Genomic DNA, 23061 nt, shown 5'->3' on the forward strand with positions numbered 1-23061 from the left:
CATGTAACATTAAGGAAAGTAAGATTCAAAAGAAGACATCTGTCGACTCTTAAGGTGCTGATATATATCCACTCTTAAAGATGCCAACAATAGACATAATCAACCCATCCTGCAACTTGGTGATTTCCCCAAATGTGGAACCCACAACTCCCATTTTCCCAGATTCTCAGCTAACCAGTTGCCTTTCTTTTCTTTTTTTTTATAATTTTTGATAAATATATATTTTTTCATAAAAGCTAGGATATCTGCACTTTGAACACTTCACAGATCTCTCTCCAAATAGTCATTTGAATGTTTCTGCAAAGAAAACAGTTATTCATAGGCTTGATTCACACTGGAGGTAACACTTCTGTTCCCTTAGTATTTCTTTAAATTTACATAGCCACCCATGTCACCTGACTCTGAATGGCTCACACATTAAATAGCAAAACCAAACGCATATAAATAAAATTTAAAACAATTAACTGTAAGCATTAAAAAGTATCAATAGAAGAGAATGTTTATAGCTTAGGATTGGGGTCCTTGGTGCACTCTGAACTTGGTTCTTCAGTGTGATGTAACTTAGTTAGGTAATGAAATGTCTGCAAGAAAACAAGCAAGCTCCGAGAGCAACAAGGACTTCATTTTAAAAAAAAAAAGTGCGGGAAAAGGCCAGCCAACAGCTCATATACAATAAAACTATCTTGCACAAGATCCTGATGGCACTCTTAGATTGAGCCAACCTAACCTCAGGAAGGATGATGTTCCAGGGGGTGGGTGCCACAGCACAAAAGGTTCTCCTCCTGGGTCCCATCAGATGAAACTCTTTTGTAGATGGGACCCATAACAGGCTCACCTGTATAATGTAGGAACTCTTGGAAAACAATTAGCTATGTTCCATTTAAGAAGTGAGGCAATTTCTAAAAAATTGCTTCTCTATACATGATGAGGTGGGCAATTGCCAGATCCCAAACCACTTGTGGATTTCAAAGTCCCAGAGAAATTTCAGTTGTCAGCTAAATTTGACAACATATTTCCAATCAAACTTCACTGGAAGAATAAAGAAATCAAATGGGTTAAGTTTCAGAGAGGCTTAATGTACCTTTACACTGCAAAGCAAACAAAAACTGTGTCTACTCTGCCATAGTAATTATAATCCCACAAAACGCTGCCACTCCGTACATCATCATTATGTCTCTGTGCTGCCCTCCGGCTGCTGACAGCTTTTGTTGTTGTTGTGGTTTTGTTTGGTTTTTTGGGTGCAGAAGCTGCCTGATACTAGTTCAAGAAATATTTGTGATATGATTCCTGCAGTTTACCAGATCAAGATGCTCTTAAATAAGATTCCACAATGTGGCAAACTGTTGCAACCATATGTATAATCCCTTAAGCCCAGGCACGTGAATGAAGCCCTTGCCCTCACTTCCTACTTCAAAGTGCTTATAGAGTTACCATATGTGTGCACAGGAGAAGACTCACAATAGTAAAGAGAAAAAAAAGGGCAGAATGTTGTTATTCCACCATCGCCATGAGGTTCTCTCGGAGGAAGTACAGTACCAAGAGGTCGACAAACTATATTTTTACGTCCGACGTATAGAGTGTCCGTTACTGGGTCCAATTTCTTTTTTTTAAGGTAGCGTCCTACAAGATAGGATCTAAATCTACTAAATTCGTATACCCGACGTGGTGTAGAAGGTTTTCTTCTCTCCGGGGTGGGTGTAAGGATCTTATTGGTTTTAAAGAACAAAACTCCTCTTTTGCCCTGAGGCCAAAGAAGTACAATTCACCATTTCTTTTCCCAGAATTGAAATTGTCATTGCATGCATGCGCACGCGCGCATGAACACACACACACACTAGTTTCACTTGAGCTGTAACTGTGCAATGATCTACTTACGGACGCAAGTACTCCATGAGGTTGTTGAAAGTTTGCTTTAATGTCATAATTACAAACATCTGAATGAAAAGGTCTGTAATGCAACCACTAGGATGACACTAGAAAAAGAAAAGGAAATGTGTTATACGTAAAGGGTGCTTCCAATGTCATTTTTTTTGGTACTCTCACTCTGCAAAAGGTATATGGGGAAAGAGCTAGAAAATTATGCACGTCTGTATATTTTTTTACATGTTTGACCAGCTTTCCCTCTCAAGAGCTCTCAAATAGCACACAAGGTCCTTATTTTCTCCATTTTATCCTCTCCCAAATCATCTGACCAAATATTACATTGAGAGAGAATGATCGACCCAATTAGTTCTAAGTGTATGATCTGAGCTTGTCTTATGCATCTTGCATCCGTGCCTACCCATTACTGTCATTAACACATGTATTAGGATGGTTCCTTCTGATACCTTTTATAGAAAGTTCAGAGTGGAAGTCAAAAGTTATAGTGAGATTTAAGCAACAGAATAATCTCTATCTGGAACCAAGATTTAAACCATTCCAATATGCTAAGACAGTGATGGTGAACCTTTTAGAGACCGAGTGCCCAAACTGCAACCCAAAATCCACTTATGTATCATCAGGTGCCGGGTGGGCGTGGTCCATTGGCTGGGTGTGGCCCACTGGCTGGGTGTGGCCCATTGGCTGGGCGTGACTGCGGTGGTAATGGCAGACTGGGTGGGACTAAAACGTTCAATCAATCAATTCCAACTTTGCAAGATTTTTTTTTCCTGCGAGAAATTGAAATTGACTGATTGATTGAACCTTTTTTTTTTTTGCACATGGTGGTGGAGGCCTAAAGTGAAAAGGTTTTATAAAACCCAGCTGAAGGCCTAGGACAGGAGTGATGGCACGCGTGCCCCCAGAGAGGGCTCTGAGTGCCGCCTCTGGCACCCATGCCATAGGTTCACCACCACTGTGCTAAGATATGAATGAGAAATTAATTTAATAGGAGATCAAGAGAGGAGTAGAAAAGGGGACTTATTAAAGTAGCTTACTTCTTCCAGTCTCCATTTGCCAGCCACACGTACATAAGATCCTGGATGGCCATTAATCCTAATAAGGAAGTGAGATTAAAATATAAATTGTTCCCAATCCTAATAACAGCTTTGATAATCATTATACACAGAATGATACATTAAAAATGTATCATGCTATGTGGGATTTTACAGGCCATAACCAGCACCTTGGATTACAAGGGCAGCTATGTACAGCTCACTAAAATAATCCATCTGGGAGGTGACCAGAGCACAAGTGACAGAGTAGAGCCTGCTGATCTAGGAATGGTGCAACTAGTGTATAGCCCAAAGTTGCACAAAAGTCCTCCTAGCCACAACTACCACCTGCTCCTTGAGCAGGAGCTCTGAATCCAAAATCCAATCTTCAGATTATGCACCAGTTCTGTTTGGGACAATGATACCACATCCTACACTGAAGATGGTAAGTTCCCAGATCCTGAAGGCCCCCAAACTCAAAGCCAACCAGTCTTGCCAGGGCTAAGCTGAAGCCTATTGTTTCCCATCCCAGACCCCACAGCCTCCAAACATCAAACATTGCTTAATTCTGGGGGTAGAAATGTACAGCTGGGTATCATCAGCATATTGATGGCATCCTGCCCCATGGAGGCAGATGATTCATCCAATGGCTTCATGTGTATATTAAACCAGAGTGAATAGAGTACCAAACCCTATGGAATCCCACACACTAGGGGCTGAGGGTAGAATCTCTAGTTCCAAACCACACTGACTAGAACCGGCCACAGAGAAAAGAAGAAAAACAGCACAATATATTGCCATTTATCCCCAACTCCCACAGTCAGTCCAAAAATATACCATGGTCAGTGGTAATGAAAGCTGCTGAGTGGATGTATTACCCTATCTTGCTCCCACCAGGGATCATCCAAAAGCATGACCAATGTTGTTTCAGTCCCATGCCCAGGTCTGAAACACAACTGAAAGGAATCAAGATAATCCACTTCATCCAAGATGCACTGAAGCTATCGCACAATCACCTTCTCAACAATCTTTTCTAAAAGAAGGAAAGTTGGATTCTAGCTGAAAATGGTTTCTAACAGGAAAGAGATCTCCAACCTATATGTTTGACCCCACAACAAACTTTGGGAAAAGATCATCATTACTCCCATTTTACAAATCATTTTATAGAAAGTGTGGCAAAGTTTTCAATAAAACTTAGATCTTGAGATTCAGCTCTAATACCTACAGTTGCCCAATACCTAACTCTCCCAAGTTTACTACTTACTGTTTACCTCCCTAGGAAGAAAGCAACGTAGATCAGAGAAGAGAAATAGGTGAAGAACTGGAAGGTGAAGACTTTAATTGTATAGCTTTTCTCTCGCTCGCTGAATGATCTTGGCCTCTCTGGAAAAAAAGGCACAAACCTGCAGTCAGCTATAGTCCTTGGAACATCTGAAACTGATCTCACGCATGAGACCAGTTTCAAGAAAATATTTTTCAAGCGGCATGGAACATCTCTGTAGTGAGTCTTCATTCATATTTTCCAGTTATATTGAGATACAGTTTGCTTCGTCTTTCATGATTGGCTATCTTGAGATTTTACAGTCCAAAAACAGCTGGACAGCACAAATGAGAACAGACTGCTCTACAGTCATTCAGTACATATATATTTCAAATAGAAGGATGAATGGACACAGCATTGGATGCTTCTTACCTAGTTCACAGAGAATGTGTGCAATATACTTGTTCACCTGCAATAGAAATATAAATTATACAAGTGCAGAGTGCCTGCGAAACAGACAGCTGCAAAATAAATAGCAGGTGTGTACCTTGCTCATAATGATGATGCTCAAGTAGTGCAACACTGCACCCGTCAGGACTGCCACAGTAGTGGCTTTCTCTTGAAGGAATTTTGAATTGGACTGAGTAAAGATTACTGTCACCACAACCCGATAGATAACTAAGGCATGAGCAATTCCAATCAGCACACATATCTAAAAAATATAAGAAAGTACTGATAACACCAAAAAGGAAAAAGGAAAACATCAGAAGAACAGCAGAAGGCCAGGTGGTCCATCAGTTTCAGGTAAGCATGATGAAACTTCATCAGTTCCATCTAAAGACATGGTTTGTGACCTATCTTGATTAAATAATAAAGTTATTAGTCTTTAAAGTGCTATAAACGCTAATGTTTAGCTGCTGACTAATTCATACTACCTCTCTGAAAAATTTACTCGTTTGTTTTGGTTTTATAGGAAGATGGAACAGAAGGTAGCTTACGAATCTTTTCTCTCAGCCACTTCTTATCAGTGGAAAGTTCTGCTATGCTTAGATTTTGGAAAGAATCTTCTAAAAATAAATTTTCCAAATTTCCCTTTTCAGAAAAGTTGTCCTGCTGCATTGTGGAACAGTGCAAATAATCTGCTGATTTGTGACAAATTCCAGCTCCATCTGGAAGGGAAGGTCTGGGTTTTATTTTCATAAAAGCTTCCAATATTTGAAACTTCTTGGAGAATACCACAATGGCCAGAATGATTTTTTCCCTACTTTCCCAGCTCCTAAATGGGATCTTAATGTGTATCTGAAGTTTGGAAGAGCAGCACAACGTCCCTTTAGGAATCCTTGAGAATATAAGTTTTGCCTAAAGCAGACCATTTTTAAAAAAGAATATCTCAGTTTGGGCAACTGTGGTCTGATGGCAAGAACTGAAATGTAGAAAAAACTTCTATTTCCTGTATTCATTTCTGTTTTAATATACAGTAAGCCTAGGAACTAGAGAAACTAGTACTGGCCAGAAAAATGAAGTGAGGGTTTAAACTGCTGAAAGTGATGCTGCTGGCTATCCTTCCATGAGATGATTGTGTCACCTGTCTGGAATTTTAGGTTTCTGTATTAGCATTTTAATAAAGGTGCTATTAGCATTTTAGCATGGCATCCATACTTCCTTTTAAAGTTTAGCAAACCATGTTTTCTTTTAAAGAAAGCCATTTCTTCTTTTGATAGCGAGAACTAGCCTTTCCAACAACTAAACAATAGAGAGCTTATTCTGGAAATCCTTGAACCCCTGGAAGTATATTAAGACACAGACTTAATTGGGAAAGCGGGTGATGTAACCCATATATATATATTCTCCAAGGCGCCTGAAGGCAGGACGAGAAGCAACAGATGGAAACTGATCAAGGAGAGAAGCAACTTAGAATTAAGGAGAAACTTCCTGACAGTTAGAACAATTAACCAATGGAACAACCTACCTCCAGAAGCGGTGAATGCTCCAATACTGGAGGTTTTTAAGAAGAGACTGGACAGCCATTTGTCTGAAATGGTGTAGGGTTCCTGCCTGAGCAGGGGGTTGGACTCGATGACCTCCAAGGTCCCTTCCAACTTTGTTGTTGTTGTTGTTGTTATTATTATTATTATTATTATTATTATTATTATTATTATTATTATTATTATTATTGATCATCGCACAGTCAGCCAGATGTTCAGACTGGATTTGGCATTTTGTCTACCTATCGAGCCCTTACCCAGGACCTGGGATAGGCAGATGTGGATGTTTGATGGTATTATAGATATCGTCGCAGGATGGAAGCAGTTCCTAGTAAGGCCGCCTTTTGCAATTGACTAATAGCGAATTTGTCAATGCCAATGGTGTTCAAGTGGTGCTCCAGTTGTTTTGGGATTGCACCCAAGGTGCCTATTACTATTGGTACCATCATCATCATCATCATCATCATCATCATCATCATCATCATCATCATCATCATCATCATCATCATTATTATTATTATTATTATTATTAGCCACTTGTGGAATATTATCTAGAATCAATGCTTTCTGGATTCAATTTTCACATGAAATCAATGTCTCTTATTGTTTGATCACTTGCTTTCTATCACATATATTGAATGTATGTATTATTTGTTTCCACAGTTTATTAAAAATCTTGACACTTCTCACCCTTAATAAATGTTTTATGCTTGCCTGAATTACTTAAGTGATTCATATTTGCCCCATTGGAAAAGTAAAATTGTTTTCTCTGCCAAATTCACTCCACACAAACTCAATGCTTAAATTTCTAGACAACAATTGCATCTTATTCACATATCCCATTGGTGTCCAGCTAGCATATTCATTCCCAATAAGAGGTGAAGACCAGGAAATAAGATGTAATACATGTTTTGCCTATTATTTAGGCAAATATAATAGTGCTCACTTTTATTATTTAGAAATAAAGAAATCTTTAAATGCCTTTTTATTTATAGGAATCTCTTCTAATTACATCCAAAGGTATAGTATTTTTTCTTATATATGTACCATTAATAAACACCCAAAATAAGAATGAAAAGTACATTAGAAAAACAGTATTCACATACCATAATAAGAGATAAAACAAGCACAATTATACTGCGGATATATGAATGCTGATACTCGTCAGAGGTACCTTCAGGGTTATTAATGAGCTCCAAAGTCAGTTCCTCCTACAGAAAGAAGTAGTCACATTTAGCAACCTCTTGTTAAGGTTCCCATTTGTATTAAAGGTGGAAAGAAAACATTATTATTTTTTCTAAAGAGACTATAAGGAAGAAAGTTTTATTAAAATTACATCTTCTGACTCAGCTTTTTCACTCCTATCAATTTTGTGATCCCAGCAGTAATAGTAATCATCCTTTTCTTAAAAGCCTGAAGGCTTTAAAATTCTCAGGTTATTAAAGTGAGAAGAGAATCTTTTCCTTTATTCCAATTTTATTTCATGATGGCCTATTATAGCCAATGAGACTTTGCTTTAAGATAATGCTTGAAACCAGTGTTTGAATTAGGGCAATTTCTGGATTTAAAAAAATGTATATAATCAACAGCCACATACTAAGTGTTTGTCACTTACTTTTGCCCCTTCCCCAATTCTGCAGTCAAAAAAATCTATGGTGAAATTCGGGATGAGAGCCATGATGGTGCAGTAGTTAGAATGCAGTATTGCAGGCTAACTCTGCTCACTGCCTGGAGTTCGATCTTGACAGACTCAAGGTTGATTCCATCCTTTCGAGGTCAGTAAAATGAGGACCCAAATTGTTGGAGGCAATATGCTGACTCTGTAAACCGCTTAGAGCAGGGATGTCAAACTGCCAGCCCTTGGGCCAGACGCGTCACACGGAAGCCGCACCCACCCCATTGCCGGCAATGGCAAAACAGTCCTGATACGTTGCGTGATGTCATGTGACATCGCGAGTTTGACATGTCTTGCTTAGAGAGTGCTGTAAAGCACTATGGAGTGGTATATAAGTCTAAATGCTATTGCTATTGCTATTTGAGTTCAGCTGCACTAATAAGAGCCACCAGCAGAATAGTATGATTATATAGGACTGGCCTATGCAGCCTAAATTCTGACTTCTGTGTGAAAGCCTATTAGCTATCTGTGTAAATTATCCTCAGAATCTAACAGAGGCAATCAAATAATTCAGCAATTGTAAAACTATTACAATCTCTATTTCTCTATGTTAAATTTCCTCAGGTATATGCTATCTTCATCCCAACCAACAAGATTAGAAATCTCTTTTCCTAAGATATTTTTGGGTCATTTGCTCACTTCTGTGATAAGCAAAGGTTTGTTCTTTAGGGTTAACTCTGTGCAAAATACAGACATGAGAGAACTGGGTTAAAAGATGCAAAATACTTGCAAACAAAATGGGACAGAAAGCAGTTGAACTGCAAAAGAATTCCCAGGCTGATGGAACAAAAACAGGCAAATGCTTCCTATTTCTACACCTTTTCCTGGAAATGCCAAAGATGGATCTTTCTATATGCAAATACAGTAAGTGCTCTGCTTCTACTACTATTCTAATAGTCTCATAAATCAAGGATTGAACATGTGAAGCTATTTTATAAAGCGTTACACAATTGTCTCAAATAATCAAATATTCTCTTTCAGAGATCCGAGATTTATATGATAGGATACAGCTAAAAGCAAAATGAGAAGTATATGTGACCATCTATCTCTTTCACCTCGATTACCAACATTCAAAATGGACTGATTCAGAGTTTAACTTATTCTGTCCTGACCAACTCTGCAGGCAGTTTTATTTAAGAATCATGATGCCTATATAAAAATGCTGTCACAGAAAAATCACAAAATAAGCTTTAAAGAATCTTCATAAGAACCTGGAGATACATATGATAAAGAATAGTGCCTAGTCAACAATTTATTAAATGAAAGGCACAGGCTTTCCTAAATTGAGTGGACAGACAATCCAACAAATACCATTGTTACTCCTTGTTTCAATTCTGGAATGGCAATCTGAGGAGAAGAGAAAATTTCTAGGAATCTCAACTGGGACTACTGTTCAACAGAAATAGAGCTCTTTTACTGATCTCTGCCTCAGCAGAAAATTGCTGAAGCTTCTGCCAACATTTTCAAGTGATGTTAGTATTAATATCAGTTGGCAGTCAGCAATATAGCATCTGCAACACTACTATTTGATGCCCAATGCAACCTACCAGTTAGGGAAAAATGATAAAATTTTACTTATTATATATATATAATAAGATTTTTGTATTTTGCATGAAATATATAATAAGATCTTTGTATTTTGTGTGAAATCTCTTTGAGCATTTGGAACATGTAAACATGGGTTATTTTAACTTAATTTCAATTATTTGGGTTTAAAACATTGTACAAAATTGGATAATGGGAATCTATTGGGAATTGGGGCTCTTTACCTCAAAAAAAATGCTGACTCTTGGTCTAAGATGCAAGTAGAAATGTTAACTCCTTATTTTTATTTTGTAATATGTTAGGTTACACATCAGCACCTGTCTAGTAGCTGCACTTGTATGAAAGCTATTACAGAAGAGGTTTTCCTTGCCACCAGAGATATTAGGAGGTCTTAGGTACTAGAAAAGAACTCGCCTTACCTCTTCTTCATCCCAACGATACATATTCCAACTATTGACAATTTTAGCTCTGTGTCGCTTCCATACCTCCAAAAATACAGTGGCTGTACATTAAGGACAAATAAGATAAAGAAAGAAGGAGGGAGGGAGGGAGGGAGGGAGGGAGGGAGGGAGGGAGGGTCTCTCTCTCTCTCTCTCTCTCTCTCTCTCTCTCTCTCTCTCTCTCTCTCTGAGAGAGAAGAAACACTATTTTCAATTTTTTGCATGAATACTCCAGTATTCTGAACAAAACAGGGCAATTCATTTTATAAAATTTATAGAAGGCATTTAAAAGTTACTGCAACTCTGTTCATAAAAACTATACCAATATCTGTGCCTAATGTACAGAGTTGATTGCAAGCAAGGTAACCTAGTACGCTTCTCCAAGTTCCATGGAGTGCATTTAAAACAAAACAGCAGCTATTACTTTATATATCATATATATATGATATATAAAGATGTTTCTTTTGAGTCAAACTTTTGGTCATATGGCCATAAGGAAGTGGCTTGCTATTTATTTCCTCTGTCTTTAAAAGAAAAAAAAATCTTAATCTATATGACAGCCTTGGTATTTCCCAGTGGTCTCCTATCCAACTACTGCCCAGGTTCATTGAGATCAGCCAAAGTAAGCAGAGGATATATATCACTAAGGGAATGTTAAAAATATAATGGAACATATACAATGATTTCTTTCCCACAAGATATTCCATATTCTGTTAGCAGAATTAGAGATTAAAAATATTTTGACAATGAAGAGGAAAAAGAATTGTCCTGTGGACAGAAGAGAGCTTATATTTAAAAACAGCATTCCTCATTAAACCCCAAGCAGATCAATCTTCTGCAAGCTTACCCCAGATAGTCATGAACATTGCAAACCCAACTGTCCATTCATTATCAACCACATGGGTGATCTAAATGGTTAAAAAAAAGAGGAGAGGTAAATCACTAGATTCTTTGGAAAACAGTGTGTGACCTTTTCCACAATGTTGTTTTTTGTCATTCTGCTTTCTTTCCCGGTGAACATTGATGGATGGGCCATTCAGCTGTGATATAGATCATAAAGACATCATACATTCTTTTCTTATATTTAAGTGAAATGTAGGTAACTGTGAGTGGCATTCATTATTTCGGATTCTAGTTTCCATAGCAGTGAAAAATTGTTCCTATTCATCTTCCCCATGGCACCTTTTTACATACATGAATACAAATATAATGTCACCTCTTAGTCTTGATTTTTTCAGACTAAGCACCCCATGTTCCTTCAGCTTCTCCCTTTAGGGTATCTTATCAAATCCCTTCTAGCAGCTGCTTCATAGTGCTGCCTCAGGTTCAGCTTGTGATCAATGTCCACACCTAAGTCTCTCTCCAGTAGAGCATTTCAAAGTCACAAATTTTCTATCTTATATGTGTCCCCCACATTTTTCCTCCCTAAATACAAAACCTTACAATTTTCCCCTTTAAAGAATATCTCTCAGACCAATTTTCCAAACATTAGACTGAAATCTCATTCTCCTATTCTGAGTGTTAACTTGACCTTCCAATTGTCTGTCATTCCCAATTATGATACGCAACCAATCAATCTTTATTAATTGAAATGTTGAGTAATACTGGTCCCAACACAACTGGCTACTTCTCCCAAATTCAGTGTGAAGTCCCTAATGATTATTGTATGAACAGAATAACAGAGTTGGAAGGGACCTTGGAGGTCATCTAGTCCAACCCCCTGCTCAGGCAGGAAACCCTATACCATTTCGGACAGATGGCTGTCCAATCTCTTCTTAAAAACTTTCAATGTTAGAGCATTCACCGCTTCTGGAGGCAGGTTGTTCCACTGGTTAATTGTTCTAACTGTCAGGAAGTTTCTCCTTAGTTCTAGGTTGCTTCTCTCCTTGATTAGTTTCCATCCGTTGCTTCTTGTCCTGCCTTCAGGTGCTGAGTGTGCTGAGGTGCTGAATATGAGTGTGTTAGCTAGCCAGTTGTGGATCTCCCCTGCTATCATGCCATCTAAACTACTCTTTAACAACTTGGCAGTGAGACTATCATGTGGAAACTTATCAAAAAAACATTTGCTAAAACTCTAGCAACTTATATCTCTAGTAGTCACCTTGTCCAATAAAGGAAAGTCTCTTAATGGTCTGTTTTGAACAAAGTTATGCTGACTTTTAGCAATCATGGCATTATCTTCAAGATATTTTCAAAGGAGCATTTGAGGGTCAAGCTAAAGACTATGAATTAAATCTATCAAAATACTCCTGAAACTATATGGTATCAAATTAAACAATTACCCTCTTTATAAATGTCTGTTTATTTATTCATTCTTTTATTTATTTTTCAAATTTATTTAGTGCTCATCTGACAAATGACTATTGATTCGACAAGGGAAACCAAACTCTCAGTTCAGCCATGTTCTGTGGATATTCTGTTTCCTTGGCAGTAGAAATACTAGAACCCTAAGAGCACCACAAGAGATAAGTGAGATGTTTTATGTTCTTACCTTGGCATATGTGCAAGTGTCTGATAAAATCCAAAATGGGCAGTTCTGGTCACAGAGTGGACACATGATGGTAGTGTTGGCCTCACAGATTTCTTTACTAAATTAGAGAGAGACAACATTTTTATTATTCCTACAATTCACTCTATTCAATAACAAGGCACAGGTAGAAGAGTGCCTAAACAGGTTGACATTGGTTGTCCTTGACTTCAATGCTTATCTGTTCCATGCCTGCAAAATTTCATTGATGGTGATCAATTGGGTACATGTTACATTTTTTTTGAGATGCAGTATGTCAATATTAGGTCAGTTGGTCAGTTTGGATAAATACCATTTAAACGTATTTATTGGCTTCGCTTAAAGAATTCCCTCTCCCAAAGTAGCTCAGGGCTCACAATAAGTTAAAAATCTAAAATCCCTCATGCTATTATTAGAAATCATCTAAAACATGAAAACATCAGAAAATGTAATAATGGTTATAAAAGAGTATTTGAAGAAAATACTATAATTATAAAAACAAAAAAGAAATCAAAGTGTCATCACAACCAAAACATGACGAACTGCACTGACTTGTTGATCTTTAAGCTTATTACATCGCACTTTGTTAGAACCCCCCCCCCCCCAAGTGGGTTGTTAGGTAAATCAACTGCAAAAAAAATCCTGCAATTATTAGATTGTACCACTCTTCGGAATGTAAAGGGCGTATGATGCCATCTCTACAGATGCATGGAATGAGATCATACATATACACACATGATTCAGAGGTCAAATCTTTTGTCCCTTTGTGTCCTTGTCACATAACTATCAAAATGTCAATATCCCACATGCCTTATCAAGCACTAAGTGGAGAAAGTTCTCCAGAATTAGAATACTTTGAAAATGGGTCTAACTGTTGGCCTTCCTTAAGGAATATGATTGCCTATGTTATACTATCAAGATCCATAATTTCACATCAGATAAGATCTGCCCAACCATGAAGTGCCACTTACAAAGGAAAAGACTCTCTCAAGCCAAACCTAATTCCTGGTGACTTCATAAACAGGTCCATGTAGGGTTTTTTGCAATAATAAGAAATGAGTTCACCATCTTCTTCTGGGATATTTTTTCAGCTTCCCAGGTCAGCCTACAGTCTTAGGATTTCTTGGGTGTATCCTACCCAAGTATCAGCCAGGTCTGACCTTGCTTCGCTTTTTGAAACTATGTATTTTTATTTAGAATCACAGGTCTTCTCCTGACTCAGGACTCCTGAGTGCTGGTCAGAGGAAATGATGGTTTTGTCACCAACTGATGAGCCAGCCTAGAAGCTCAGAAGAAATTCCAGAGCACTTTCCCATAACAAGTCTGTTCATGATTAAATGACTAAGGCTTCCAGAAAAAAAATGATGCAGTATTTGCTCAACCAGAGAAGCCCTGCATGTCTTCTATTGCAGGGTTTTTCAACCAGTGGTACGGGTACTACCTGTGGTACATTGGCACCTGGCAGGTGGTACGCGACCATCCTAGAAAAGTGGTAGTGGGGGAGGGGAATGAGCTGAAACGGTGGCAGCACCGCACAAGACTAAGCGAGAGATGGCTGGAGCTGCAGGGCAGTCGGCTCAGCGGAAGTGCCAGGATTAGTGCCAGGCTCCAGCTGTAGCTCAGCGCTGATCCTGATGCTTCTGCTGAGCCCTGAAGAAGCACCAATCAGCTGGAAAGCAGCACTGATCCTGGCACTTCTGCTGAGCCCAGAAGAAGCACTGATCAGCTGGAATGTTGCAGCATCTCCAGGGTCTTGTGATTTACATTCAGATGCTTGGCAACTGATTCATATTTATGACAGTCACAGTGTTCCAGGGTCATGTGAAGTGACTAAAACCTGCTGCAACCACCCAGCAGATGGGGGAAATAAAAACCAAACACCCCCCCACCTCACCCCCGCTGCAAATCCTCAACAGAAATGCTCACAACAATGAAAACCTCTGACAGGAGGAAGAGCGCGGCTGGGCGGGCAGGCAGGTGTCTTGCTCGGCTGTCCCTTGGGGGGCACTTTTTTCAGTGCCATTGTAACTTCGAACAGTCACTAAGCGAACTGTTGTAAGTCGAGGACTACCTGTACTTTATCACTTTTTTGGGGGGGGTCATCAAGTTTTTGACACCTTGCTAGGCGACTGGTGGTACTCGGATGTTGCCATATCCTAAAAGTGGCACAATGGGTGAAAAGGTTGAAAAGCCCTGTTCTATTGGGGGGGAAAATGTTCAAAAACACAATTACAACGTCAAACTATACAGTATGGCATTCTACAGCAAGCTGGCAATCATCTTCTGTAGCAAAAAGGATCTCACACCCAATTCAACAACTGAGTAGCTTTCTAATCTCCTGATGGCTGGCAGAAACATCGTGTATGACATCATGCAGATTTACAGGCAAGATATTCCTTGTTATTTGATACTGGGTCCTTCAACATCCAGACTCCACCCATGGCTTCTCTGGTTGAGCAAAGACTGCATCACTTTTCTTTTTTCTGGAAACCTTTTGTATCATTCATAGACGCTAGAGCCATTGATGTGCCAGGAAAAACTAGCGACTCTCAGATAGTTTATTTATTTGATTAGCTGTACTCTCCCCTTTCAAAATTGCTGCAGGATTGCAGACAATATTCAAAGAATTGGACTTGACTTTCTGTAGGTTCATCCATTGTGGAAGGGCATTAGTTGACCCCCCAGGATATTGTTTTATTGGAAAAAATGTTAAGAAATAATTAATCTAGTATTTCTATAATTTGCTTATTTACTTAGTTCACTTCATGTAATATAGTTTCTTAATGTGCATGCTCTTAATAAGGCTTCTTTCCCATCTGCTCCTCATATTGGCTATGGGCCTTTTGTTAGTTCCAGATTTCCATGGGATACTTGAATAGAATAGAATAGAGCTGGAAGAGACATTGGAGGTCTTCTAGTCCAGCCCCTTGCTCTGGCAGGAGAACCTATACCATTTCAGACAAGTGACTGTCAACTCTCTTCTTAAAAACCTTTCAGTGATGGAGTGCCCACAATTTCTGAAGGCAAGCTGTTCCACTGGTTAATTGTCCTCACCGTTAGGAAGTTTCTCCTTAATTTCAGGTTGCTTCTCTCTTTGGTCAGTTTCCAACCATTGTTTCTTGTCCTGCCCTCTGGCACTTTGGAAAATAGTTTGACCCCCTCTTCTTTGTGGCAGCCCCTCAAATACTGGAATACTGCTATCATGTCACCACTGTTTCTTCTTTTCTTTAGACTAGCCAAACCCAAGTCCTGCAGCCGTCCTTCATATGTTTTAGTCTCCAGGCCTTTGATCATTTTAATTGCTCTTCTCTGAACTCTTTCCAAAGTCTCAACATCTTTTTTGTTGTTGCAGTATTCCAGGTGTGGTCTTACTAGGGTTTTATAAAGCGGTACTAGTACTTCGCATGATCTTGATTCTATGATTCTGTTTATACAATCCAGGATTGTATTAGCTTTTTGCATATTGCTAGCTCATAGTCAAATGATTGTCCACTAGGACTCCAAGGTCCCTCTCATAGTTACTGTTTTAGGTCTCACCTAATCTGTACTTATACTTTTGATTTTTCCTACCTAAATCTAAAACTTTGCTTTTCTCCACATTAAAATTCATTTTGTTGGATAGGGCCCATTGTTGAAGTTTGTCAAGATCTTTTTGGATCCTGAGCTTGTCTTCTGGGGTGTTGGCTATTCCTACCAGTTTAGTGTCATCTGCAAATTTGATGAGTTCCTCTTCTATTCCCTCATCTAAGTCATTTATGAATGGATCTACATAGAGCAAAAAAAAAAAAATCCAGCAAATGATTCTGTATCTTTCCCAACTACTGGTATCCACACAGAAGGCAACACCTAGGAAAGATTCCTCCAGGATTACAAGTATGCAGGTTGCATGAGGGGTGAGGAACAAGGGCCAAATAACTATGCAGTTTGAGGGCTGAGGAATATTTGTGATTGTTTCAACAGCTACCTGCTATTGACTGGGGAGGTCCAATGTGGATACATGACAATTTACAGATTGGAGGGTCCATCAATCTGTTAGAGGAAAGAGGAAGTGGAGGAAGAGGAAATGTAAAGAGGAGAAAGTTGTAGCCTGCTCAAAACCATTGTTCCCTTCTCCAGCTTCAGATGCCTATAAACTGCAGGAAGCAATGGCAAAAGACCAACATAGTGGTTTCCCTTTCTAAACTTTCAAAGGCGGCTGCATTCTTCATTTTCATAATCATCCTGCCATATTCTCGCAAGCAAAAAGAATAACTCACCTGATCTGACCAGAACTGAATCTGATGAAGCCATAGATGAAAAGAATACAACCAGGCACAGCAGCTATTAACAGGACGCATGTATACCAGCCCAGCCAAGCATAATAAAGAGCAATTTTCTCCCCAAAATATGTTCTGAAAAAGAAACAATATACCTTGACAGGATTGTCCAAACAACATTGCTTGCCTTGACATAAATCCTCTAATTCTGGATCTGAAAGAACTTCCACTAGATAAAGAAGTTTCTAAGCTAGTACCTTATTTTACAAAAGCAGTCAATGGAAGCTAGTCTCAGAGGCAAAAAAAGCAGCAGATTGCACTGAACTTTGGTGAAATCCAGTGATTCAATTTTCAAGTACTAGATTATTAAAATATGTTCAAAAATTGAGCAACACTGGCAAGAGCTGTAGCAGGGTTTAATCCTCAGATCAGACAGTGAAATATCAACAAACCATCTCTTCTTCAAGAGAAGCAGATTGTTAACTGAAATGCATGACATCATTTCAGTTTGTGACAACATGATCTCAATTCAGAATCAAAAAGGGAATACAATTTAAATCTTATTCAAATGTTCCTTTCCTTTAGATAAGGAAATAGAACACAAAAAGCTATCTGAATTAACATGATGTTTTTATTGTAGTAATGTCATATATCAAAGCATACTCATCAATGTTTCCAAATCCTCCGTCCCTTACCTGATTTCTCCAATTGGTTGCCTACAGAAGAGAGCTCTCCATTGAGCCCAATTCATTTTCAGAAATCCACCCAGTTTTTTTCTCTAGATAAAATAATGAAATTAAATATGTTAAAACTGAAAGATTATATGTTCTATAAACAATGTTTCAGCCCTGAGCAATAAACACCTACAAGATGCTGAATAGATAGATATACAGTATACAGACACAGTTGTCAAATAAAGCTTTTCTTGTACTGGTTATATTAATGCATTGCAAATGTATTTTCTGACATTTATTTTACCCTCCTCTTCTAATTAAGCACTTTCCTTACCACCACCACCATCCCTAATACACAGAGCAATTTATTTTTTTTTATTTTTTTTTATTTTTTTTATTTTTCACTATATACCATACACCAAAAACTACATAAACATAAATCTTTTCTTCTAACAGAACAGTGCTTTACATTTTAAATATTCTTTACATCTTATTTACATTTTATGTACATCAATAATTATGTCTTTTTCTTTCTCTGTTCTAGCCAATTATAACATTTATTCCAAATTTCATAAAATTCTGATGTCTCCTTGTCTTTTAATTCTAACATAAGTTTGTTCATTTCTGCGCATTCCAAGATTTTATACATAATCATATCATTTGTAGGAATATTTTCACTCTTCCAACATTGCGCATATGCTATACGAGCTGCAGTCAATATGTGTATAATGATGTGTTGGAGTTGTTTTTCCATCTTTAAATTTATTATGCCCAAAAGAAATATTTCTGGTTTGAAATCCATTTGTATCTTAGTTATCTCCTGTATCCAATCTCTTATCCGTTCCCAATAATTTTTTACTTTGGGGCACAGCCACCACATGTGATAAAATGTTCCTTCTTTAATTTTACATTTCCAACACTTCGGGTCTATGTTTTTATACATTTTGGCCAATCTCGCCGGTGTTAAATGCCATCTGTAAATCATTTTGTATTGATTCTCTCTATATGCAGTTGATAGCGTCAACACAGAGCAATTTATAATGGTGTATCTCTCTGGATCCAGTAATCAAGACAAAGACTCAACTCTTTTTCTCAACCTAAGTTCACAACTGCTATTTAATTTAACATCTGTATTCATCAGTTTTAGGGTGGCCTTCAGGCTTCCTCACCTCGTGTAAAGGAAATGCAGTTTCAAACACTTTCTTCTTTATCAGGTCACGAAGCTTCTCTAATAGCAGAAGAGAAACAAGATCAAGACCTTCCCCCCCTCAAAAGTACAGTTCTGCCATGATATTTCTTTCAAATAGACACTTAAGTGAGTATTCTAAACAAAGCCTTGCAGGTAAAGGTCTCCTTGATGCATATGTATCTCAAAGCAGCATGCATATATATTAGAATGTGCATATCAATTAAGGCTAATTCTTCTGCTCTAGTTTCTGTTACTCGTTCATTTGATAAACATTTTTCCTTCTAGAGCTACAGTAGCACTGTAACTAAATAAACAATTCACAAAAATAGATTAAACTGAAATACAATACACCAGCCTTTTCTAGGGCAAACTACAAGACATCGTGGCTATCCGATTGTTTGTAGATCGTTTTAACTTATTTTTAATTTTGGACATAAACAGCTTGAAATAAAATATTTCCTCCTGGTCATTTGACAGCTAATTCCATGGTAATGATTTGGTTTGCTTGGGATGGCAAGCAAATATGTCATTCAAAAACCAAGTTTGCATTATTTATCAATTCTCAGGTGATGACAAAAGAAATTACTTTTACCCAAATGGGGCTGTCGAGTCAGCTGCAGGTATAGCTATGTCTGGAAAAAGCAGACTGGTTTACGTGATATGTGCCTCCGTGAGAGAAACTGGATTACTGCAAGCCAAACCATTTAAATCTGCCTTTGAAAAGAGTTTGGAAACTTCGGATGATTTAAAAGACAGTTGGCACCAGCTTTAAAAACAGGTTAATATGACCTGTATTCTAGCTCTTCCTGATACCTGAATATTCTCAGGTGTAATTAACCAGTCTTCAGTACTAAAGCCCTAAAACAGAGGATGGAGAACCTACAGTCCACAGATGACAAATCATCACTCCTGTTGCCCTCAATCATTAGTTCTGCTGATTGGGAGGGAGTGGTGAGAATTGTGGTCCACAAAAACAGGAAATGTCAGGTAGGGAAGGTGGCTTCAACAATGAACGCAGGAATTTATTTATTTGATTGATATTCTGTCTTTTGTACAGGAACTCAAGGTAGCATATATAGTGTACCCTCCTTCTGTTTGCCTTGACAGAGGGAGGGCCAAAAGAGACTGAACTGGCCCAAAATCACTCAGTGAGCTTGCATGGCTGACGGGGCAACTACAGCCTGGCTCTCCCTGTTCCTAGGGCAGGGAGTAGTGATGTAGTAGTTAAGATGTTACACTAGGACAGCATAGCTGGCTCAGGAATTCTGGGAGTTGAAGTCCACGAGTCATAAAAGAGCCAAGGTTGACTACCCCTGTCCTAGTGTAACATCTTAACTACTACATCACACTAGCTCTCTAGATAGGTGACCTGTCTGGAGTCTCTTTTTGCCCCAGAACCTCTCTTAAAAATAACCACACAAGTAAATTTGTGTATATGTGTGTGCTTGGTTTTCCCCCTCCTCAGAAGTGAAACTGATCCTGGCCCCCTCCACAGGAGCTGTAGCAAAGAAATAACACAAGAGAAAGAACATAGGGAGTGATTGGGCTACCAAATCTGCACCACAAAGGTTTGAACAATCATTGGATGACAGTTCAAGACTTTTACACTGTACAAAATGTTTCCTGTAATAAAGCACAAGCTTTTTCTGAGTGGAATTTGAACCTTGGTCATCCTACAAACATCATCACACTTCCTCCAATCCATCACATTGCAAATACAAATGAAACATTGGATCCTAAGAGCATCAGATTGTTTGTCTGAGGTGACACTGCTAAAAAAAACAAAATTAATCACATCATTACTACTCATCAGAAAGATGGGTCAGCTTGCAGGTATGGTTACATGTACTAATGGATGAAGCCTCCCCACAGTGAGGTGTGCCTCACTGTGAATAATAAAACTGACTGATGATCACAGCTGCATTTGTAAAAAGGACACTGCAGAGTGAAAATGAAATACAAATGGATTATATTTACACTGATAAAGAAAAAGATATTTTCATACCTTTGGTACGTGGAATTTCTGTGTTTTGCAGGATAAAGCTCACAATACGTATCCTAAAACATACAAGAACTGAGAAACAGCAATGCTAGTGTAAACTCTTCAGGGACAGGTATAAATACAACTGTTGTTGTCCATGATAGAAAAGTATTTTTTCCCTGATATGAAGCTGTTAAGGCATATAACTTTTATCCTTCTATCCCTAACTGTGATCCTACTTTATCCTACTTTATGCCGATTAGAGAAACAAGAGCAAATAGATCCATTTCTGAGAATTAGGCAAAAGAGGCAATAGCTCACCAGGGGCATTGCCAGTGAAGAGGCTGCAAGGATTGATCTCCCTATTTCCCAGAAATTTTTGGTTTGGTTTGTTTGCTTTGTTTTAAAAAGCATCCAGTTCTTTCTCTGTATTCTACACAGTAATCTATATACTGTAGCTGCTCAGCAAGCACTATAATTAATTTTAGTTTCCACGTGCTATCTAGCAAGTGCAGATGCCTTAACAAAAATCTATTACTTGAAATGAATAGTGTTGATATCTTTGCAGTTTCAAAATGGCTTAGAAAGTCACTCTCGACCAATCCTTGCCCCTCAGCTACAATTAGAAGCTTTCAGTTAAAAGCAATATTCTCTGTACCAATCCAAACATTTTTTTTCAAAACAATTTTTTCATTAATTTATGACCTCATGACTTGTTAATCACTTGAGCTTCACTTGAGCACAAACTGTATGCACCAGTTGCCCCCAGTGGTGGCAGATTCTGTAAAGAACTGAGACTGGGACTAAATGGATGGATGGATGGATGGATGGATGGATGGATGGATGGATGGCCACTTTACCTTGTTGACATGATTGCTGACTCTTGGTAATCTAATTGCTCATTATCAGGATTATTCAAAAGCCACTGGTATTTTCGGAAGATTCCACTTGGTGCATGAACTCCATAAAAGAGCTTTTGGTCCTGAATTTCCTAAGAATTTGATAGAAACATAAATGATACAAAGGTTTATAAGACAACAGTCTAGGAGGAATCCTCAATTCTCATACTCGTGTATTATGCAAAAGCATTATGACCATGCTCGAAAAAAGGCCTGTTAGGCGGATTACATCCACTGTATCAAAGCACGAGTTTGTTGTGTTGTCAGTGAGCTACCTGACATCAGCTCCATCCTGAGCAAGGAAAGCTGTAGTCCTCTTGTAAACAAGAGCAGGTCAAACTAGCATGTCAGCTTGATATCCAGGAATGTCGTGTCAGCTTTGGAGAGGGAAGGGATGTTAGTCCTACCTTGATAATGAACCCTTTCTTGTGCAGTTCTTCCAGAAATTTCTTTTTCATGCGATCCTCCACACTGTTCATCTTGTGATCATCACAAACTAGGACAAAGTCCCATTTGCTAGGGGGCTGGTCAGAGAAAAACAATCAATTGAATCCATTAGTAGAAAATCAATAATTAGTTTTCTTTGTCTCACAGAAGGAAACAATAATAATACTATATTAAATGTATATGTTGGCCACCCCCCAGAGACTAACTATGTATGTATAATATATTATGCATACATTACACATATATAATAAGCAAAGTCCCTCTGAGAAAGACAGGTGGTTTCAAAATTTGATGAATAAATAAATAAACAAAGAAACAATAATCTAATTTTTCCTTTTTAAATAACACTGGAAAGCACCTTCCCTCTAGAATTCATTCTCCAAAATACTTTCCTAATATTTCTGTTTTGTATTTCTGACCACATGATTCCATTAATCAATTCCACATGTAAAAAAAACCCCTATAACTCATTTTCTTTCCAATGTTTATTCATCGACACATCATGCTAAGTATAGTTGGCCTTCATCACTCCTTGATGAACAAAGCTAACAGAAATTTAGTAAGCTGCACTTCCAATCAGTAAGACAAAAACAAATTGCAGATCCAAATTATGATTTATCACCTGAAAACAAAGCATGAGTTATTCACTACCCCCATTCAGATATCATCGTAGGATAGAGATGGAAAAACTTTGAAAACAACTGGGATAGTTGGATTCCCCCCCCCCAATTTTTTCTAATCCCCCTCCTTTTGCCTTTTTTTTACTAAAAAGATGGAAAGGATGAAGAAAAATGAAATATTTTCTTTCAGAAAAACGAATGCAATAAAATAAGATACTCATATTCTTTATTCTTCCAATATCCTGTATTAGGATAAGCAAGATTATAGAAAGCACACAAAAAAGAATAAGAAAGTTTACCATCTGCATATTACTAAAACTCTTGAATCTGTAGGTTTTAACTGAGTGAAACAGTTAAATAGGGCAACAGTTTTTCAATTATGGTACCTCAAATGTGCTAACTTATATAATGCATCCAAAATGATGCCCAAGGGACTGAAATTTGGCAAATTTGTGATTCCTTCAGTGCCTGGAAGTTCAGTAGACTGGTTCCACCCTAGTCCTCTGAAGGTCAGATAGACTGGCCCCTCCTTTTGCTCCTGGTGATCAGGTAGACAGAATAACCAAGGGCAAAAGAGCAGTGAGAATGGGAACAACTTTCAACTTTCCGCTGACTTGATTATGGCTGATCGCCCTCCAGCAGCCAGTGCTGGGACTAGCCTACTCAGCCTC

At 38.2% G+C, this 23061-nt stretch overlaps 1 protein-coding gene across 1 annotated transcript in view; it reads right to left on the reverse strand.

The window, feature by feature from the left end:
• Positions 1 to 23061, reverse strand: part of ANO9 (anoctamin 9) — a 53359-nt gene that overhangs the window by 11323 nt on the left and 18975 nt on the right. The window contains exons 3-17 of the mRNA XM_015820065.1: positions 21731 to 21847; positions 21285 to 21415; positions 20449 to 20501; positions 18424 to 18482; positions 17276 to 17358; positions 16581 to 16715; positions 12310 to 12406; positions 10666 to 10726; positions 9798 to 9880; positions 7265 to 7369; positions 4721 to 4885; positions 4606 to 4642; positions 4184 to 4295; positions 2916 to 2973; positions 1876 to 1973 (exon numbers count right to left, since the gene is read on the reverse strand). Coding sequence (XP_015675551.1) covers positions 1876 to 1973; positions 2916 to 2973; positions 4184 to 4295; positions 4606 to 4642; positions 4721 to 4885; positions 7265 to 7369; positions 9798 to 9880; positions 10666 to 10726; positions 12310 to 12406; positions 16581 to 16715; positions 17276 to 17358; positions 18424 to 18482; positions 20449 to 20501; positions 21285 to 21415; positions 21731 to 21847 — 1394 coding nt within the window. The remainder of the gene's footprint in view (positions 1 to 1875; positions 1974 to 2915; positions 2974 to 4183; positions 4296 to 4605; positions 4643 to 4720; positions 4886 to 7264; positions 7370 to 9797; positions 9881 to 10665; positions 10727 to 12309; positions 12407 to 16580; positions 16716 to 17275; positions 17359 to 18423; positions 18483 to 20448; positions 20502 to 21284; positions 21416 to 21730; positions 21848 to 23061) is intronic.

This window comes from Protobothrops mucrosquamatus, unplaced genomic scaffold (assembly GCF_001527695.2).
Source record: "Protobothrops mucrosquamatus isolate PMUCROS unplaced genomic scaffold, P.Mucros_1.0 scaffold1049, whole genome shotgun sequence".
Lineage (NCBI taxonomy): Eukaryota > Metazoa > Chordata > Lepidosauria > Squamata > Viperidae > Protobothrops > Protobothrops mucrosquamatus.